The sequence below is a fragment of the Pseudoliparis swirei genome, chromosome 8 (assembly GCF_029220125.1).
Source record: "Pseudoliparis swirei isolate HS2019 ecotype Mariana Trench chromosome 8, NWPU_hadal_v1, whole genome shotgun sequence".
NCBI classification, from domain to species: Eukaryota; Metazoa; Chordata; class Actinopteri; order Perciformes; family Liparidae; genus Pseudoliparis; species Pseudoliparis swirei.
Genome location: NC_079395.1, coordinates 14,602,612 through 14,625,154, shown reverse-complemented (window position 1 = coordinate 14,625,154; position 22,543 = coordinate 14,602,612). Strand labels below are relative to the sequence as shown.

The following is a 22,543-nucleotide window of genomic DNA, read 5'->3' as shown; positions in this document are numbered from 1 at the left end:
GGAAAGGGTAGTCCATCTAAACCATAGCCGGGCCTGTATAGCGAAAAAGACTGTGTGTGTGTGTGTGTGTGTGTGTGTGTGTGTGTGTGTGTGTGTGTGTGTGTGTGTGTGTGTGTGTGTGTGTGTGTGTGTGTGTGTGTGTGTGTGTGTGTGTGTGTGTGTGTGTGTGTGTGTGTGTGTGTGTGTGTGTGTGTACGAGGCGTAGCATTCAGAAAAGGTGAATTCACAAGACCAGCACGTGTCTCAAAGCTTGTAAGAGGATGCGAGTAAACGTATAGCTGCAGTTATTGTTGCCAAAGCAAACCAACTGTTGCTTAAGCTGACACGTCCGTTCTTTAGACTTCAAAGAACAGACCCAAAGGTTAAAATTCTAATATCCTCACTAAGTCTGAGCGAGCCCTTGAAAGAAAGAAAACTGTCTGAGCTTTAAAAATGAGATGAGCATCTTTCAGGAGGGACATAACGAGTTCAATCCCTATCGCAGCTTTTCATGTCCAGCTATAATCCACTGTCCTTCTGAGACCTTGGCCTTTGCAAATATGTCAATGTGAGTTCCACCTGCATGTGCGCCCTTCCCTGTTCTTTTCTTTTCCCTTTTTATCAAAAGCCAGCTCTTTAAATGCTGATTTATTCATGCCTAATTATCTAAAAAATTGATTCTATGAAGGTATATGCTCCCTGCCTCAGAACAATGTTCTGTTGCCATGAATAACAAATAGGTTCATTATTGAAATATTCATCCTAAGTGTGTTCTATGAAAAGCAATCTCCTGCTTGCCTCCACCCACATGTTTTAGTCCTGCATTGATAGATGAACAGACAAGTCTTGGGTAGAAAGTGTTCACAAATGTGCCAGCCATTTCGTCCCAGCCACAGTAGTGTTGGCAGAAAAACTATATAAACGCAATCTAGTCCCACAATTCTTTGGGGATCCCACACAGAAAAAAAAGAAGCGACTTCTCTTACTGACTGTCCCTTTGAAGGCGAAGCTCAAAGTTGAGTGCTTTAACTGAAAAGGGCACAAATCAATCAGTTGTAAACTGCACTAGCAGAGCGTAGTCTGGGACAACAGTGTGGAGAACAGGATTTTGGTGGAGCGGTTACATTTGTCCATTGCTGTCCACTCATTGCTGTCCACTGTTAACTACACCTCTTGCCTTTGGTCCTGCTGTAAAAGCCCACCATCACAGTGAATTATGGGACTGTTGCTGGCCGCTCAAGAAACAATTTCCGGGCGCTCATCTGCTATTTGCGATGGCATTTTGTAGACCTTTCTAGGCAGAGGAGCTTTAAATGTGGAAATGCTCTGAGCTGCTTGTCCTCTGTGACCAGTATGTCTGAGTATATTGCTGTATTAACTGGTGCTGATGGATTTTAAAAGCAGTGGGTTAGTGGGACTCCACTGAGAATCAGACTGATGACTGGAGGTCAAAGATCAGCCCTATAGATGCTTCTATTTATCATGCAACCACTAGCATTACATTATGAGCTTAAAGTAGTCAAGACCCGTCTTTAGGTATGTGAAGTTAAGCCTGAGCCACAACCAGATCTATGGCTGCCAAGTGTTTTAGCTGGTTTGTATGATTGAGGGTAGAGTTACAGTACATCAGAGCATAAGTCATATTGCTCTTACTTTACTCCTGAATTTCATTTTGTGGCAACTACAGGCCTCTTTACATCAAATAGTTCCTGGAAAAAATGGTGCCCCATGAACTAAACTCACTAATTAAATAGGGAAGAAAAAACAGAAAATGTAAAACAAAAACACTTGTTTCCCTTATAGAGACAATCTGTCTAGTGTTTTCTGGTTACTTTAGTATGTAAAATCACCATTGATACCACTGGCACTCATGTACTTCCGCTTGACTAATCAGCAATGCTCAGCTCAGAGACTTTTTGGGGACATGAACTATGTCTCAGGAACTACATGAAGGTATAGGTTCCTTGAGTTGAAAAGCAAGTACGATATATTCGGTCCGAAAAAGGTTCCTGAAGAACTCCTGTTCTCCAAAAAAAGAGATGAAAGTGGTGTTAATGGACTTCATAACCTTTTGTACTCCTCTCAGGCCAGACCTCTTCTCCATAGCTTTTGTTACGTCTGAATCATGCTTGACTGGAATCGTGCAGCATGGGTGTGGATAGCTCCTGTCCTGTTGCAACCATGCCTGCTTGAAATAACTCATTAGTCTATTCCATTTGTCCTATTTTGGTCCACAGGTGTTACGTCCATGTTCTGATAGGTTCCTCTCCGCCCCGTGTGAGCTCACTGTTGGATGCTGTGGTCCCACGGTAGAGCGAGACTGTGGCCATTTGAGCTGCTCTGTGTTATTCTAGCCTTTGAAGGTAATGGCAGGAGATCAATGTGATGAATGGCCTTTATGTGGGCAGAGTATTGATGGCTTGATGGCAGTGAGCTGAGGCTGTGCGAAGGGGAACATCAGCTTGAATATATTACCCCCCTTCTCCTTGATTCCTTGCGCTCTCCTTTTATCTATCACTCTCTCCTTTTCTCTCCTCCGCCATCTCTTTTCGCTCAGCTTCTAGCTCAGCTAGCTGTGACTGGTCATTAAAACGAGCATTAAGTGCTCCGTGAATCCATAGCTCCTCCATCTCCTCGCTATTGCCCATAAAACAGTGGAGCCATAATGACACACAATGGCCACACTTGACAATCAGGGGCAGGGAAAAGAGTCTCCTATATTCCTGGCAAAAGCAAAGCTATTAGAGTGGAGCCAATGGGTACATTTGGTTGGCGTAGGAATAAGTGTTGTGTAAAGAGGCTTTCAACATTTGTCTGCTCTTTCATCAGCAAGAAAGTTTGTGGGATCGGTAATGATAAAATATAGACAGTGATGCAGAAATGTGTACAGTAAAAACTGTTTAGATGGGAGCTGACTTCATAGAGGCACACAACAGACTCTCAAAAGTCATGCTGATCCGTCTCATGTCTCTACCAACTGTATTCATTTGATTCTTTACTTCAATTCCACTAGGATGCAATCCACATCTTCCACTGCTCTGCGGTTTCTTACCTGACAGAGAGCATTATCTCTTACCACTGAACTTAAACGGCATCTCCAGCAGGGAAAACACGTGTTGGGATAGTGCAAAAGCGGCCTCGGGAACATAGAGATCACACTCTCCAGTCTTCAACACCTTGTTCATCTTGAGTCAATATGAATAATGCATGCCTCAAACATACATGTGCGCTTATGTCCACATTGCATGGACTAAATATACACAGTGCAGGATGAACGATGTCATATTAACAAACTAATCTTGAAAGAGCAAATGGAGCAAATGGATGGGAGGACCAGAGAAGTCCATTATCCATAAGGTGACAGGTGATTCTCTGCTCTCTCTCCTTTGGCAAGGTCAGAGAGACGTCATGGAGAAGGGCTGGAGAAAGATTTGATTTAAATGATGTTATAGGAAGAGCAAATAAATAGAAATGGAAAACCCAGGCAGGAGTATTGATGGGACTGCAGGGCATGTAGCTACTTCGGTGGATGGTGTCCTTGCTTCTTAAACCTGTGTGTCACACGCATTTCAATGCTGAAAAAACAAGAAGATTGACAACAATGCTTTAGAATTCATGCCGATGTAAATGCTCAGTAATCCAATGTTTTGGACTTACAGAAGCAGAAATGTGCCGTGTGCCTCACGCTATTCAGCAGCAAAACAACTGCCAGCAAATCAATATGTGGTCGGTAAACCATCAAATTATGAACAACACGATCTCCACACACAGGCGTAGATAGCAGCGGAGTACAAAGCGCTGGAGGGAATGCGAAACTTTTGATTTCTGCTAAGTAACTGAAGCACCTGTAATAGTTGTCATTGTCTTTGACACAATGGTGACACCGACTATCGACTGAGGAGGAAATAAAGGAACGACATTGCAGTTCATTATCATAGGAGCCAATGAATATCCGGACAGATTTCCGACGGGCATTATCGGAGATGCCTCTGGCCTCTCTTTGGCGTGAAAGATGGTGGTCATTTGTCGAGACGAGGGGCGGCGAGGACCCCCTCCTAGACCGGAGCAGACGGGCGCAGAGGAGCCGAGGGCCGGCTGTATTAATGAACAGGCAGTGCTGAAAGGGACAGGCTCCTGTAATGCTGATGAATGGTCATTACAGAGCAGAGACGAGGGAAAGGAACAGAGGGGGAGGAGAGGAGAGGGTGAGCAGAGTACAGCGGAGTGGGCACCCACGGGGGAGCAGCGGTGGAAAAAGGCTTTAATTTGCACCTCGGATTTCTGTAAACTCGTTTATCATGTCAGCGGTGTCACCGTTCTCCCCGTGTCGTCTCCCCCCTCCCTCTCCCTGACCCAACACTTCCTGTTTCTCCTCCAGATATTGCCGTGTATTCCTCGGGCCAAATAATGACATGATCGGCATTGTTTTGGTTTATTTTCACTATCCCGTGTTTATCGATGCACATTTTCTTTTTATTGTCTCACCCGACGATATTTCGGAAAGAATCCTTTTCACGGTGGGACCGATTGTCGAGGTTGTGAGTGGAGGGTTGATGTGTTCACTTTGCCACAGGTCTGATTGGGAATCTAGGGATTTAAAGGTCAGAAGAAGAAGGAAGCACCGGGAAAATTATGCTAACAAGAAACATGAAGTAGCCGGACGCCCACCTACTCCTCTGTAGACCTCATTAACTCCTCCTGGCCTACAGCTGTTTGCATCATCGGTGGGGTCGGAGAAATAGCTCTGTGTGCAAAGCTGTTCTTCAAATAGGAGTAAAACGAATTGTATTATTACAGACAATGGAAGTGATCTAGGAGAAAATGTAAAAATACAACAGTTTCAAATCACTCGCTGCTCCACAACATATGAATTTCAAGTCAGTGTGGCTTTTATGTGACTGTCATCATGCATTCTGCCTTTGTATTTCTTTCCCTCTGTCTGCTCTCCAGCGGTATTCCAAAGTACAAAAACAGACATTATATATTAATATAGCTTTGCAAATTAAAATATCACATTTAGAATAAAAGTAGAGTTTCCGTCTCTACAAATTTCAACCTGACCAGCTTTTGTGCAGCTAAAACATATTTATCTGAAAGCAAGCTTCCATGGGTCCATATTTTTTTTATTTCAGTAATTTCTCCCTCCAATTGTCAGTGATTCCAGCCAAATGGTAATAGCACATTTTCATCATGATTTTGTGAGTTAATACCCCAAGGAGCCTCTGATTCTCATCCAACATACTTTCTGGGTCACACCTGCAAGAAATGGCCTGCAGAGTATTACAGATCGGTCTGCAGGCGAATGCCTTTCCATCACACCGGCTCTCGGCTCCCCATCTTTCTAATTGTAATTCAAAAGTGCATAATCTGGAATTGGTTACAAACTACATTTTCTAATGTATCAACTGTGTGCCTGGTCTAGCTCGGCATAGATTGCAAATAGCGGCGCCTCCAAAGTAATCACAGGGTTTATTCAGTGGCAGCACACATACTACAGCGTATTTAGAGAACAAGACGTGGTATTTTTGTTGTTGCTGCATTTAAACAAGTGTTTCGAATTCCCAAAAAGACGGACGTGTGTATTCTCAATGACTGAATAAACCCCACAGCTCGACAGGCTGATTCCCTTCTATTAGTCCAGGAAGTAGAGTGCTTTAGGGAGATTACTGATATGTGTACAAATTCTCTGTGGCTCAGCCAATGTTAGCATTCTCTATCAAAAAAAGAGAAAGCACCACATCCGTACCACCAGGGATTACTAATCAACCATGTGCACTCTTCTCTTTCCTTCTCTTTCTGTAGTGGGAGGAGGTGAGTGGCTATGACGAAAACCTCAACACAATCAGGACCTACCAGGTGTGTAACGTCTTCGATCCCAGTCAAAACAACTGGCTCCTCACCACCTTCATTGATCGGCGTGGATCGCAGCGCATCTACGTGGAGATTCGATTCACGGTGCGCGACTGCAGCTCCATCCCCAAAGTCCCTGGCTCATGCAAAGAGACCTTTAATCTCTATTACTATGAAACTGACGCCGTCATCGCCACCAAAGGCACCGCCTTCTGGATGGAGGCGCCTTACCTCAAGGTGGACACCATTGCGGCGGATGAAAGCTTCTCGCAGGTGGACTTTGGCGGACGCCTGATGAAGGTCAACACAGAAGTGCGGAGCTTTGGCCCGTTGTCTAAAAATGGCTTCTACCTGGCCTTTCAGGACTATGGCGCCTGCATGTCTCTGCTGTCAGTGAGGGTGTTTTATAAGAAGTGCCCAAGTGTGGTCCAGAACTTTGCAATCTTTCCAGAGACTATGACGGGGGCCGAGAGCACCTCCCTGGTAATTGCAAGAGGAATCTGCATTCCCAACTCGGAGGAAGTAGACGTGCCCATAAAGCTGTACTGCAACGGAGACGGCGAGTGGATGGTTCCTATCGGGAGCTGCACGTGCAAGGCAGGATTTGAACCCGACAATGGCAACGTATGTCGAGGTAAGTCACGTGAGAACTGCATACCCCTGTCATCAACATCCCATAGTTGGTATTTGAGAGTGTTGTCTCTGATAGTTGCAAGCACCCTGCTTTCAAATTCTTTGCTTTTCCTTATTCACTCCCTCTTTTTGAAATGAGGGACTTCTCATAATAGAACACATCCCTTCTTTGAAGACAGGTGACGGCAAATTGTCCTATTTTGGGCGGGCACATGACAAGGCGTCAGCGTACCTTGGATCACCGTTTTTTCCGCATCTTTGGAATGTTTGAATTGATTTTGTGTCGTGCGTTTTGCTGAGCATGATGCGCCGTACTTCTTCCTCGATCACGTCCACCTCCGGCATACTCGAAAGGCACATTAGCATTGATTCTTAATCCATAGCGAACGCCAGCCTTCTGTGCGTCCTACTTTACAGATGGCGAGAGGTTTGATTCCGCCTCAGCATGATGTGCGCAGGACTAAGTTCTAAGGAGTAGATGATGGCGTGCACATGAAGACGAGGTTAATCTGGCTTTTCTGTTCAAGCTGTCACTTTCTCTCTCTTATTCCGTCTGTCCTCTAATGCACCTTTACGCTCGACACCGTGTTATTCACATACACACACACACACACACACACACACATACACATACAAAGAGAAAATTGGCTCAAGGTGTCTAATGATAGTATGAGTAGCCCGGGGCTCTCAGTATGGCGCATTATTGGCTGGCCTACCTCTGGAGGTTACAGAGAGAGTGTGTGGAGCCCAGATAAGATTGATTGACGCACATCTGCTGTGATCAAAAAACAGATATGAGAGTGCCACATATCTATAAAGCACGCTGTGTGTGACTGCGATAACTGAATCCTTCTTACACGGCCCGGTGTCCTGCGCAAAACACACCCACACACTAACATACAAACCGAAACAAACAAACACACACACGCTCACACACACACTCACTTACACACTCACTCACTCACTCACTAATTACCGTAAGTTTTCATTTCACATCTAACTTTTCCATCTCATCTCATCACAACTGTGTTTTACATTGTTAAAAAAAAAAGAAGCCTTTTCATATTAATTCAAGTGACCATGTGACCAATGGGACTGCAGCTTATTGTCTTCATCTAAGACACTCCATTTGCAACATTTTGTCTGACCAACTTGTTTTAAATAAATCTGGACCTAGTTGTTACTGTCGTTATACATTAGGTAATGTGAGCAGTGAGTGGAGCTTAAATATTTAAAGCAAAGTTACAGGAGTTTTTAAACAAATGTGCAACCTCTCCTGACTTCAAATGCTAAAAAGTTACTCCGATGATGATTCACGTCTGTCTTTCTCCACCATTTGTCCACAGAATGTCATTTTTTCACTCCATTACTACATCACTCTATTATTACCTCAATCACACACTCCCAGCACGGTTCTTGAAGCCTACGGTGTCCTCCAGTGTGAGTGGAGGCTTTGGCAGTGCTGTGAGCACCATAAACACACGGGCACAAAAACACAAAGTCCCCACGTAGCCACCGCACAACAAAGACTCTTTGAACAAAGGGAAAGATGTATATTTCCACTAATTCCCACAATTTCCTTTTGTTTCCTCCTCTCAGTACCCACAGCGAGTGGACTTCCTGCTGTGTTAAGTTAGAGTATGTCTCTCTGCACTATGGGAGGTGTGAAAAGCAGCCCGTTGACTGAGGGAGTTGTTAGCGTGTAGTTGTAGTAGACTACTGTAAAATGTTGTGTGGGTTGACCTTAAGCATCAGGACACACACAAGAGAGAAAAACAGTTGGACTTTAGGAGAGAAACAGATGATGTTGCCATTTCTACCTCTTTTAACCAGCATATACTCTCCGGAGACTCGTATTGCATCTGTTCCCTTCTTATCTCCTGAGAGGCCCCTCCAATAAGAGCAATCTCAACCTTTTATTTTCCACAAAGTCTCTATTCATGGTCTTGTAATTCATTATTTAAACAGGGGAATCTAACCTTAAAGTGCTTGCGGAAGCTGAGTACTACGGGCAACCAATCAATTGGGGGGTTGGTGCAATAACATGGCCTCAACATTGGGTCTGAAGTAATTGCCCATTAGAGATGAAGTAACAGGAACAGGAACAATATGAATATGAGATGGCAGTGAAATAATCTCCCTCATCGAGAGCAACATGAGAAGGAAAGATTTAACATCGGGATGAGGAGGCACAGCGGTGCTTTAAAGCACAGGGGGCAATACATATGAAAAGAAACTGCTTGTTTTGAGCAAAGCTAAACAAGATATTGTTCTACAATATTGTCTGAAAATATAGGGACAATAAAGCATAGAACGTGCGCCTACTCAACACCTGCTTTGGAGAATATGTGAAATAATCAGCGTTGCTTGATATCGAGCTGGCTACAGACTAGTAAGTGTTAAGTAAATCAGCCTTTTGACGTCAAGACAAAACACACATGCAGTCTCACATATCCAATGCTTCAATCTCCCACAAATCCATAGGTTTTGATATGTTTATTCCCTCCAGTGTGAGAAGCAACAATGGTGTGAAAGATGACAAATGGTGCTTTTTAAGTGACGCATTAATCATTATTTACTTGTTTGTGGAAATTTGGAGACATTTACCCTAATTGCAATTGGTGGTGTTTGTGTTTGCTAAATCTCAGTGTGTGTGTGTGAGTGAGTGAGCCTCCCTCTACCTGATTGCACTTTCTCTAATCTATATGTTTTAATTAGGGACAAGTAGCATGTGTGTGTGTGTGTGTGTGTGTGTGTGTGTGTGGCCTGCTGTCAGCTGGGCAGAGAGACCATGTTGCGTTGTTGTGCTCTGTAACGATGATACCAGCATGCCATCCTCATTACCAGCTCCCCAGCTCCCACACAAGCCATTTGGGTACCCCTCTCTCTCTCTCTCTCTCTTCGTATTCCTTTCCGTCTTTTTCTCTTTCTCCCTCTCTCTACCCCTTGGCGATGTAATCAATCTGCTAAATATTTTATCATCTCCCTGTTAAATCGAGCAGACACTCCAAATAGCACCCCACTACCTCCACAACAACGCAGAGCTCGTCTTGAGTGTGTGTGTGTGTGTGTGTCCTGATCATCTCGAGTGTCTGAAGAAAGACTGAATTGATCTTTTTCACTGGACCCTCTCATCGTCGTTGTCATGGTTGCCAGCTGAGTGATTGATAGAATCACCTTGATTACTGTTCGCTCCGCATCCATCTCCGTGTTATCTTTTCTTTCTTTTTTTCTGATACAATCATTTGTAATGTTCCTTGTATTCTCATATATGAAGTGATTACAACTCCCCAGTAAACTAATTATTCTGACATTTAAACTCTTACATGTGAATGATGTGGCCCATACTCCTTGCCATACTATGAAAAGCAATTCCAAACTTTGGACTGCTTGTTCTTTTTTTAGTTGTTCATACTTTTTTTCTTTGGGGGAAAGACATTTCCTTATGAGCTGATAAATGCCTGCCTGGAGTCTATAAAGCTGGCAGTCTTATTTTATGAGGCCCTCTTCTATATTTTGTCTTCTTTTGTAATTGGTTAACCATGCTCAAAGCTTATTGCTTCTCTATAATTATGTTTGTAAATCTCGGTGGCCCATTCCTATGCAAGGATCATAGCTGCTCATCTTCCTCTCAACTTCATGAACTTGGAGACCGGGATGGGGCCGAGGATTGTAAAAGCTTTGGAATGGGAGCGAATCGGCTGTTAGTTTGTACACAGATGGTGAAATAGGACGTTTAGAAACATAATGACTCATATTATTAGTCATAATATCTGTTGGTTACTTTTTTATAAAACTCATGGAATCCAACGCAGTATTTAATTCCTCACCAGAGCAGCCCGGTAGTCCTAGTATAATTCTTCTCATATTTTCTCCCACCGTGAGGCTTCAGCGGGCTTTTGACACACTGGCACATTAATACTACAAATATTCAAATAACTTTATTTAACATTCTGCAGGCTGACAGTGGCAGCGGGAGATTCACAGCCCATTGAGCAAGTGCGCTTTCCTGGGCTAAGTGCCGATTCATCATGGCTGCCTTACTCCTGTCTAATGGCTGCCATCACGGAGCGCGAGCACGCACACACACTGACACACACATATACACACATCTTGGGCATACGCTCAAAAAAAGTGTTCTTCCATGAGTGCATTTTTAAATGTGAAATGTAGTGTCCCAGGCACATTTATCGCGTTATTAACCCTAGCCTGAAACCTTATAAACCCCAAATAGAGTTATTATCATTGACACCTGCTGGCTAATTTCTCTGTATTAGAGAGATTATAGGAGCTGGAGATTGTAAGTGAAAAAGGATCATAATTATCTCAAGTTATTTCCAAAACACATTCAACCACTACATCTATTTAAAGCTTTTTTAAAGTTTGGCTTTGGGAGCTATTTCCTGTAAATGTGTGGTTTTTCAGTTTTCCGCTCCACTGAGGCTTTGATTCCTTCTTTATATTTCTTATCAGAGTGGAAATGACTCGGCAGACAGGACCCACAGAGGCCCGGTAAACTATTAGAGCCAATTCCAGCCCACTTGACCTTGTCTACTTACGTTCCACCGAGTTCACTTTATTTTCACAGAGGCATCCGTGTGTTGGGGAGTACACCAGCATCCACCAAGTCACCTTGAAGCACAATTAAGGAAGCGTCGGACTCTTCCTGTTCCCGTTAGTCGTACGGCAGCGAGCGGCCATGTGTGACACAGACAAAAATGTATTAATGGGAGGGAGAGTGATGAAGAAAAGCTGTAAGAGAGAGCAGAGAGTGAAATACTTATCGTTTCCATGGCTCTCAATAGGCTGAATAGGGGGATGGCAGAGAGCAGTAGTGAATGAGTGTGACCCAAACAAAAGACTCTTTGAATTTAAGGCCCAAATAGAATATTTGAAATGACCCCAAACACAGATGCATTGCTCTCACTGCAACAGCAGAGTCTGTCCCTTATAATGTGAGGGGTATCCAGAGATTTTGTTCACGCATAATGGGAATACCCCCCCCCCACACACACACACACACACACACACACACACACACACACATAGAGCTGCTTTTATCCCCCATGGAGCGACACATACTCTTACTCCTATTATGTTTCACTCTTTCTCTCTTCCCTTTCACTCTCACTTTTTTTTTCTGATTCTCTAACGGTTAGAGTCTGACCTATAGTCCCTTACAGGCCATGTATTTGGTCACTGGGCTTTTTTTCCCCCGAAGCATTTCATTGTCATCTCTCACTCGGCGTTTCCTTTAGCTGCTGCACAGAAAGGCTTTTTCAGGAATGCTCCACTTCGACTCGACATCTCTTCCAATCTTCATCGCCAAATCCAATTCAGTTCTCTTAATCTCTTCCTCGACTTCAGACTCCATCATGTCTCCATATGTCTCCTCTCCTCTTCTCTTCTTTTCTCCTCTTCTCCCTTTCTCTTCCCTCCTCTCCTCACATCTCCTCTCCTCTCCTCTATGAATGATGGACACTGGATGTCTGATGCCAGTGAGGAACAGGAAGACTAAGGACCCCTAACATTTAGCAGATGGCTGGGGCTCTGCTAAATTTGCCCATGTCACCCTTTGCTGGCAAAACACAAAGGGCCGGCTCCACGAGGGGCTCCACTTCACCTCCTCACTCCAACCGTGACCCCCACATTCCTTCTTATGCTTTTTTGAGTTATGATATTAAATGTGAAAAAGCCATCATCAATAATGCTATAGAGGAGTGTGAGTTCCTTTCTCTGTGTCGTCTTCACGCTGGACCTAAAGTTAAAACGTCAAAAGGAATGTGGATAGCGTGTAGAAAACTTCACTTTTCCCTCTCCTTGTACTTTTCTGCCTCTGCAAAACCGCAACTGCAACTTTTCTCTTTTTCTCTCCTCTTCCCCCTCTGGAGTGTGCTCTGGCAGTCAGTAATGAGGAGACATGGGGAGCCTCTCCACAGAGTCCCCCCCCCACTCCCCCACTCCAGTTGAGAAAGTGCAAACACCCACCTCTCCATCGCCCCTCATTTGGTGATACCCCCCCTCTGCCTCATCACTGTCCATCATCATTCACTGTTGGGCTAATAACACAGCCAGACCAGTTTGGTTTGAGGAGAGGGACACGTTTCACTACTGGAGGTTATCAGCAGCAGAATGATATGTGGATTAGTCAAGGTTATATTGTGGAACGTGTGGACTCACGATCAAATTAGAATTGAGTCGCAATATAGAAGGCCAATTATATGCAGTGAAAACCAGTCAGCCAAGCTACCGTGAAATGGGCGGTGGCCACATTTTCTGTTATTGGAGTGGGTTAAAGGGTCAATTTCATTCATTGAAAAAAAATCATTTAAGTGGTGTCTGTTCATGCAGGTAGTTCTGTTTTAAGATATCCAGCGTTGTTTTTTTTTACCTCTCTCTTCTTGAGTACAATGTATTTAATAACAGTCACTTGCAAAACCAACGTTCAAATTAATGGAGAAATTGATTTTAACAAGGAATGATGCTGTTGTCTTTTTTCTGAGTCTTATTTATTGATGTGAAATTGTTTTATGAAGTCTCACAAGTATGTGCTTTTAATGGGAGATGAGGTTGTACAGTTCCTGTAAATGGACTGAGTGAATCTGCTCAGCATACGATGCAGTCGGCATGGAGACATTGGGCTCTGCAATAAGCCAACCCTGGGAGCCAAAAGTGCATTCTTTTCCATGCTTTGTTTTGATGAGGTGCAGGTGCAGGGGTGCTTGAAATCAATTCAGAGCTCAACATCTTGGGACTTTGGGTCAACGCTTGCACGATATTTGTACTCGTTTGTGGGATGCCTGCACACACATGAACATACACACACACACACACACACATACTTTCCATCAACTCAAGCTGAACTTTGCGTGTCCAATTCCATAACCTAATCACGTTGGCAATAATTGCCGCACACTTGAAGCAAACAGCATTACAGTTCTCCTTTAAGTGCTCCCTAAGTATCCCTGATTAAACATACTTTAAGAATTATGTATGTGTAATCTGTTATGACACCATGCATAAATCCTAAACCAACTTGACTCCTTCTAACTGGGCAGGTCATATCAAACACAACCTCAAAACCGTACAATTATCCGACAATTACGCAACTCCCATAATCTGGATCGCGCTATGTAATTGTGCGCATTTAATTGAATGTTTTCACTGACAGTAAACACAGCCTGTGCGTTTCGGGGTCAGGACATGTGGTGGTGCAGAAAATAGAGGAAACATCTCTTTTTAGACTGACAGACGGAAAGAGCCTCAACTCAATTCGGTCATCTCTGCGACAACGTATTGATCTTGGCTTTGTTGTCACTCCTCGCGCAAAGGACCCCCTGCTATGACGGGCTTCCGGAGAAAAAAAAGCCCACTGGAAAGGGCAATGCGTGAATATTGAATTTTGGAAGCAATATAGGGAAGAGAAGGAGTGTGTGTCCAACTCTCTCTCTCATATATACATATATATATGTGTGTGTGTGTAGTTGTGTGTTGGGGGGCAGTGTGAAGAAAAAAAAGGCGAAAGCGAGCGACTTGGTAATCCTCTCTTTGAGCACTTTGTGCTTTGTGCTCCATTTGTTTACTGAGTTCCCACACTGGCTGGGGGCTGCAGCTTTTCTCCAAGACAGGAATTAGCATATCCAGACTTGTCGTCAGATCTGCGTGGCTCTTCACATGCATGTGTGTGTCTGTTTGTTTCTATGCAAGTGTGCAGACGATGTGAGAGCTTAGCGTATCCTCATCGGCCGGGGCAACCCGACTTTAATGAAATCTTCAAAGTGAGTGAGGGTTTGATAGAGTATAATCAAGCCTGCTAACCTCTTTGACACAATCTTTTTGCATTTTGTAATAAAACCCATCATTGCTTCCACTGTTTGCCGAGTGACAACAGAGTCCGTGTCAACAGGTAGACCGCCGCCTACACTACCGTTCAAAAGTTTGGGGTCACTGAGAAATGTCTTTATTTTTCAAAGAAAAGCACTGTTTTTTCAATAAAGATAACATTAATCAAAAACACACACTATACATTGTTAATGTGGTAAATGACTATTCTGGGTGGAAACGTCTGGTTTCTAATGAAATATCTCCATAGGTGTATAGAGGCCCATTTCCATCAACTATCACTCCAGTGTTCTAATGGTACATTGTGTTTGCTAATCGCCTTAGAAGACTAATATCTGCACAGCTGAAAACAGTTATGCTGGTGATATAAGCTATACAACTGGCCTTCCTTTGAGCTTGAAGTTTGAAGAACAAAATTAATACTTCAAATATTAATCATTATTTCTAACCTTGTCAATGTCTTGACTATATTTTCTATTCAATTTTCAATTCATTTGATAAATAAAAGTGAGTTTTCATGGAAGACACGAAATTGTCTGGATGACCCCAAACTTTTGAACGGTAGTGTACGTGTTGGAAGTGGACGCTTTCTCCTGTTGGAGTGGCTGCACCGAGCGTCGTATTTTACCGTGACATAACATGTAGTCGCTAAACCCAACTAAAATGAAAGATGAAACTTCAAATTACCACAAAGGTCAACATTTTATACAGTTATTTAGCACATCTATTTCAGGCACAACACGGCATTCCAGTCCTCAATAATTAAATCTGCAGAATCAAACAGACTCGGTTCAATTCATGTTTTGCGCTCAAGGAGGAAATATTTTGCACATTGCTGAATTATGTGAAACCCAATTCATGCAACGCATGAAATGTGATCCCTGAATGATGTTGTGACCCGCTTTATTAAAGTTGAGAGCCTTTATCTTTGGTATTCTATTTCTTCTTCTTCTCCTCTGCTCTCACTTCAAATCGCCGTGTTCCCAGACATGGTTTAGTACCAAGAATAGAGATGAGGCTACTTTGTCACTATGCATTCGATGGATATGGATTATTGCACCATCCTATAAGTATTTACTGCCATCCCTGGTGCATTGTCTTTTGTATTCAATAGTCTCTCTCATTCTTTAAAAGCAATTTATTCTATGCAAGATAAACATATGTAATCTGCCCTGAGTTCTCATCTGTGTTGGGCTCCTGGGTTTGGGGATCATTTTTTCTTTGTGGTTAATCCTCAACCAATTCTAGGGCCCGCAACTTAGTTACCCGCGTCAACGCTCATCTGTAATTGCTAAAAAAAACAAGAGAGATAATAACAATGGCTGTTGATGCACTGAGAGATACCTTTATAATTTGCCCTCTAACATTGTTGTATGATGTCTTTGCACAGTCTTTACAATTACAGAACGTCTTACAGCCCAGAGATGGTATCTTAGTGCTGGGCCAGCGTTACTGTAGTGCTCGGCCAGCCTGCTCAGTTGAATGCTACTCAAAGAGAAGGATATCTGATTAGTTCAAGTCAGTACAGAGCAGAAGTCTGACAAACAAATGGATTTGCTGTGTCTAGAATGTTCTCTGGGGAGCTGGATGGGCTGAGCTACAGAGACGCTGCCTTTGTGTTGGAGCCAGCGCCGAGCATAATAAGACCCTTTGGGGAATGAACCAAACACAGACTGATAGGGACTCAAAGGCACACATGCTCATACACTCTCACTGCCGCGCTCTCCCTCTCACTCTTTAACTCTGCCTACCTTTCTCTCTCACGTCCCTATTAACTGACCTTCTATTTTTAATGGCTACCGCGGTTGGCCTCTCATTATGTGTTTTGCGGCTCTGTCGAATCTTGACTTTTGCTCAGTTTATTGTGTCAGTAAGTGTCATGCCGGACGCCAAAGAAGAGGACCAACAGCAGCCTTTTTAGAGGGATATTATTGTGCATGTGTGTGCTTCTTCACACCCATCACGGCATGAGTGGGCCAGCAAATCCGATTCCCTCATTTTCCTTCACGATCTCATCTTTACTGCCTGTTTATTTCCCTCTCTGCCACTGTCCTCCTTCTCTCACATACTGCTAGGAGAGCAGTCTAAGAGGGAGGGCCACAATAGGGGTATTAGTCAAATGTATATTAAGCTTGCCTGACTCGCGCAGTCAATGTGATGCTTTTACACCCCTAATGCCATGTGAATAGGCCTGCTGCTCCCTCAGAAACGCCCCAGCGAGCACTCGGAGTGAGGGGCCCTTTTACTGGCTCTCATGACCCTGGTCCACGTCGCCTGTGCCCGGCCCCGTCTCAAAGCACACAGTTCTCCATTTTTATAAGCACTTAATCCGGATTGGAAGCCTGTCCCTTGTGGAAATGATTTGAGAGGAGAACTTGGACCAGACAAAAGGGCCCGTCCTCTCTCAGACCGGGGCCTCCTTAGCCCTGGTCCTCCCTTCCCATTCTTCCATACAGAAGCCCCAGCAGGAGCAGCTAATTGTTGTATGGAGAGGAAGAGTGATGGGGTGTTGAGTGGATGTCCTGCTTAACACTGCCCCCAGTGGTATAGGGAGGGGGAATGCAGATTCGACAGACAGATATGCGGTCTCTCTGAACTGTTAAAAATAGAATGATGGAGTATAAAAAGACAATATAAAATAATATAATAATTTTATATATATATATATACATGAATGCACACCTTTTGCAGTTCATTTATATATATATATATATTTATATATATATGTGTATATATATATATATATACACATACACACCTTTTGCAGTTTATTTATTATTGAATCGAGGTGAGAATATATCCTGTGATGCCGGCTGATAGGGAAGTTTAGTTTGATTCCACTAGATTACAGTGCAAAAGACTTTGGAGCTGGAATGTGTAACAAACTCAGAGTGAAGCTTTGAAGTGTAATGCTGTTGCCCCGGGCTACTTAGCTCCAGGGTCAAATGAGATTACACCCTTGATCTGTGTTAGTACCTTCTGATCTGCAGGATTGCAATGTGGAGGTGTGTGTGTGTGTGTGTGTGTGTGTGTGTGTGTGTGTGTGTGTGTGTGTGTGTGTGTGTGTGTGTGTGTGTGTGTGTGTGTGTGTGTGTGTGTGTGTGTGTGTGTGTGTGTGTGTGTGTGTGTGTGTGTGTGTGTGTGTATGGGACGAGTATATACACTAGTCATGGTACACGGTCTTCTCCTCATAGAAAGGGCTTGTTAAAGAAATACGTCAACCTTTGTATGTCAATTACGCTCCGTGTCTCAAAATAAACTATTGCAGAAAACTGTGTTTTGGTGAAGATGCATGAGTTTTAAAGGAATATGAGACTGAATGAGATTTGGATCGTAGTGCAGAAGTTATGTGGGAGACAAACATATACAGGACTGTCTCAGAAAATTAGAATATTGTGATGAAGTTCTTTATTTTCTGTAATGCAATTAAAAAAACAAAAATGTCATGCATTCTGGATTCATTACAAATCAACTGAAATATTGCAAGCCTTTTATTCTTTTAATATTGCTGATTATGGTTTACAGCTTAAGAAAACTCAAATATCCTATCTCTAAATATTAGAATATCATGAAAAAGTATACTAGTAGGGTATTAAACAAATCACTTGAATTGTCTAATTAACTCGAAACACCTGCAAGGGTTTCCTGAGCCTTGACAAACACTCAGCTGTTATAAATCTTTTTTTTACTTGGTCTGAGGAAATATTAAAATTTTATGAGATAGGATTTTAGAGTTTTCTTAAGCTGTAAGCCATAATCAGCAATATTAAAAGAATAAAAGGCTTGCAATATTTCAGTTGATTTGTAATGAATCCAGAATGCATGACATTTTTGTTTTTTTAATTGCATTACAGAAAATAAAGAACTTTATCACAATATTCTAATTTTCTGAGACAGTCCTGTATGTTGTTGTAGTTTGGGATCAAGCCTTTAGTCATTTTTTTAATTCTCCATTGGAGGCGTGCGAGAAAAAAGTTTTCTTCAAGAATTCAATGTACCACGGGTTATTGATATACAAATGGTAACTTCGGGGGTGAGGTATTCCTTTAGTTTGTTAATTAGTGTTGTTGGCCTTGATCTGAGGTCCTTGTTTGTGTGTCTCTCATGTTACAAAGCCTATTCTCTCCGTGGTCACTGCTCCGGAACACCTTAATCCAGTGTGAAAGCAATTGGCTCTCTCAGATCTAATCAATAGAGGGCCAAGGCAGTGAGCCAGGGGGAACATCTCTGGCCCCTGCTCAGCTACAATCAATTTAGAACCATCGATTCAGTGATTGAAATACAAAGAGCAGACGCGCTGGACCGTACGGGTGCTTTCGTGTTTTGGGGTGCCGACATGTTATATATCTCCCTGTGTGTGTGTGTGTGTGTGTGTGTATGTGTCTGCATTTCTTCAGGTGTGTGTTTATGATTTATTTTCGAGCCTCCTCTAGTAAAGTGGGAATGGCATTTAATCTAGCACCTCTGAGACGAAGCAAAGAAGAAGAAAAAATCACTTCTAATCCAATATGTCCTGCCCAGGAAAGGTGTGTGTGTGTGTGTGTGTGTGTTAGTCTGTTTTGTGCATTTGTGTGTACCCAAGGGTTTCCTTCCGAACACGTGTGCAGTGTACACCTCTTGTGCAGATGCAGTTCAGAAGAGTCCTTGCACAACATTTGTATGCAAAATGTGACGACAAGGACGCGTGCATGACCGTTGACGTGTGACAACACATTTACAAAAAATGTGTCCTACCTGTCGTCTCTGCATGGGTATGTGTGTGTTCATGCATACCTGATGTCACTGCATATCATCTTCGACCCTGTTCATGCAGTTGTGCTCTGCTCTGGTTCTACAGTACAGTGTTGTGGTGTGTTTCACTGTATGTGTATATATATATATATAAATATATGTATGTGTGTTTTATGTTCCAGTCGTGCTGAATGTGACCACGCAAGACCATAAATGCCCCCGGGTCATCCCCTACAGTAACACTGAAACAGTGAATGAAGTGTTCAACATCTGTCCATGAAACAGCTGTCTTTAGAGCAACTGCACATCATGTGTGTGCAGCTCTACTGGTGGGTTTTTAATACCCTCTCAAATGGGATAAGGCATGTACTGTAAGTGGCTGCTGAGAAGGATGTATTGATTTATTTGGAAACACCTGAAATCAAACCATTACGTGTCATTTAGCAGACACTTTTATCCAAAGCGACTTACAATAAGTGCATCAACTATGAGTAAAAAAACTCAGAACAAAAAGAATCAAGAAAGTAGCATTTCTTCAAGAAAGCCAAACTACAAAAATCATTCCACTTTACTCCCCGCATGCACAAACTGACTTTGTTTCTCTCTTTTACACACACACACACACACACACACTTTTGCTACTGCGCCTTATAAGGCCGTATCTTTGCGTTAATGGCTATCTGCCATTCATACAGTTAATCCTGTTTCCCAGTTTGTCGTGTTTCTTCCCCTCGAAGTGGATGTCTTTCCCAAAGCCCGCAATGTCACGGAGACCTAACGAGGAGGTGTCACATGCACTTTTAAGTCAGCCCCCTCGCTCTCTGACGCTGCTGTGATGCACTTGTTCGCTGTCAATCATGCTCTTCTGCAATCAAATGAACGACTCGTGGTCTCCGTCAATCCGACAATGTGTGAACATGTTCGACTGGCTTAAGGAGGCCCCACATTCCCTCACCCCTTCAGGCGCACACACACACACACACACACACAGCTACAATAACACATATGTTTGCCAGTGTCATAGCTCAGGGAATATGGACTAAGGCTGCCTGGTAAAGGTCAGTACTGTCCAGATTTGGACAGGTGGGATGGAGGCTGTAATCCACCTTCACACACACCGTTTCCGTGTGATCGTGCGTGTCTCTCTGTCTGTCTGTCGGGAAGGGAATACAGCTTTCTGGGAAGGTCGTGTAGGGGTCATGCATATGTAAATATGACATGAATATAGATGTGCTGTGGGCCCCGGTTACCTTTGGAGGATTTCAGAGCTGCAGGTGTATTGCATGCCAAAGAATTGGGTCGGCCTCTGCTCAACGGAACAGTTGATGAACACATCTGTTCAATATTTCGAAAGAAGTGATTAATCCATTGAGCTTTTCTTGTCATGCCTGGGCCTGAAACAGGATCACATATGTTTAAAAAGAACACGCCCATCCTGAGATGCAGTTCCTTGAAGCAGCATTTGTTATCCAGTCTTTTTTAGTCCCCGTCCCCTACTTCCCAAATAATAGCTTGGCCGTCTCTTAGTCTGCAGGGAGTGTTTTTGTGACGGTTGATCTCGTTGCTATCCCAGCAGGCAGCGCTGCTGCCGATGACCTTTCCATCGCAGTAATGCTCACGTCACCCATCTCCTCTTCTGTTCGCCAACCTCGCATCCTGCCATCAGTGACGGAGGCTACCGCATGAGGCCAGGATCTAAGCTCACTATTGGTTTTAAAAATGCCAGATTCATGTTTATCCTCCACTTTCCTTTCTTGTCATCCATCTCTAATTCCACGTCTGACCTCTGGCCTCCTTTCTATGTCTCACAGCCTCTTTGTCGTGTGTGAAAATGGCAGCATCTGCGTGACAGGGTGCAGACGCGCTTACTCGTGGGATATAGTAGGTCGGAGGTGATGGTGTTGGGGATGGAGGGCCTCCCGTGGTTACACGCTCAGAGCTCATTGGAGAGGAGAGTGAGGTGTGTTCAGCTGTGTGATTTTGCCATTGGTGTTTGTCTTTGCCAGAACATTTTGGTGTAAACATTGTGTTGTGTATGCTCAATTAGGAATCAAATTAGCGAATGGTAAACAGGGAAGGGACCTTTGTTTTCCAGTTGTTTTATAGTCTCTGCTACCTTCAAATGTGCATAATTACTCATCCCCGTTCACAGGCCTCTCCACTTGTTAACGGGGCTTCAACCCTGAGCCCATGGGCCGAGTATTTTAGGATACATGGGTATTTTAACGCTATTATTGTGCTTTGTTAGAACAATTCTCAAAGCATTTCAATAATAAATGAGCTGGTAAGGAATGAGCTGCTATTGGGATCATCTAGATTAAGATGGGGGTTGTTAGCAGTGCATTACCCTCAGATTTTCTTTTTAATCTAAATGTAAATGTGCACATTAAGATACAAATATTAATTTAAAAAAGAGCTTTCAATTCTCCTCACCCACCTTATAGTGTTATAGTAGTATCCACATGTGTACAACTGTTTTCAAGTTAATAACAAAAAAGTAATTTGGATAATTTAATATGTCAGCTGTTGTATGGATATAAAACTTCCTCTCAAAAAACACGCAACTGTTTGAAGGCATTTGTTTTTCTCATGAAAACACAGGCCTGATTGCAACTCTGACTCGCTTTAAGAGTGTTGGGGGGGATTTTTCGGCGACAGCTTTAGGGACCAGCAGGTAGATTATTTCCTCAACAGCTGCTGTGCCTGTGCATTTTTAGAGTTCACTGCTTTTGGAAAAACGAGGACAAATTGAATTCAAGGATATTTTAGACATGCACATCTGATTTGAATGCATGTAGTTCATGGGAAAGAAACAATAATACATACAAAGTCATTTATATGTGGTCAATATTACAGGCACATTGCTTAGATGTAAGCCGGAACTGCATTAAAGATTACCTACACATGCAAAAGCTTCTATAATTATAAGTAATAATTAGAAATAGTTAATTGCTACTCATACTGTAGCTGCCTAATTATGCTATAACCAGCTCTTTGTTATTAGAACATGTTTTTTAATCAAATAAAACCAAGAAACCTGATTATAGAAAACAACAAAGCCTTTCAAAAAGCTGGCGCATGTCTTTGATCACGAATGGACAAACTAAATTATCATTTACATGAAGACATTTTCCTTTTATAACACTTACCTGCATGCACAGTCTTTCCTTTTCCCTTGTGGATTTATGTAATGACTGATGTAGATGAGTGTGGATGTTCTAAGCTGTATGTGCTGTGCATCTTGCCGTTGTATCACTATAAGATACGGCCATAGTGTCCTATTGTAGCTCGAAGCTGTCGCCTAAATCGTGTTCACTAAACACATCTTGTGTTACTGTATTTTGGTTTCTTATTGTAAATATTAAAGCAAAAGTAAATATCTGGATGACTAAGCTTATTTCTCTCTGTCCTCTTACCTTTCCCACCATAATGATATATTGTTTACAATATACACCTCATCAGGTTAAGCTCGGCTTGTGACAGAGCTATGAGCAGTGAAAAAAAAGCC

At 42.9% G+C, this 22,543-nt stretch overlaps 1 protein-coding gene across 5 annotated transcripts in view; it reads left to right on the top strand.

Moving 5' to 3' along the window:
- LOC130197538 (ephrin type-B receptor 1-B) overlaps positions 1-22,543 on the top strand; it is a 164,295-nt gene that overhangs the window by 64,023 nt on the left and 77,729 nt on the right. For all 5 annotated transcript variants that reach the window (XR_008832488.1, XM_056420241.1, XM_056420242.1 and 2 more), the window contains exon 3: positions 5,782-6,463. Coding sequence is in view for 4 of the 5 variants with exons in the window: in XM_056420241.1 (XP_056276216.1) it covers positions 5,782-6,463 (682 nt within the window). In the remaining variant the exon portion in view is untranslated. The remainder of the gene's footprint in view (positions 1-5,781; positions 6,464-22,543) is intronic.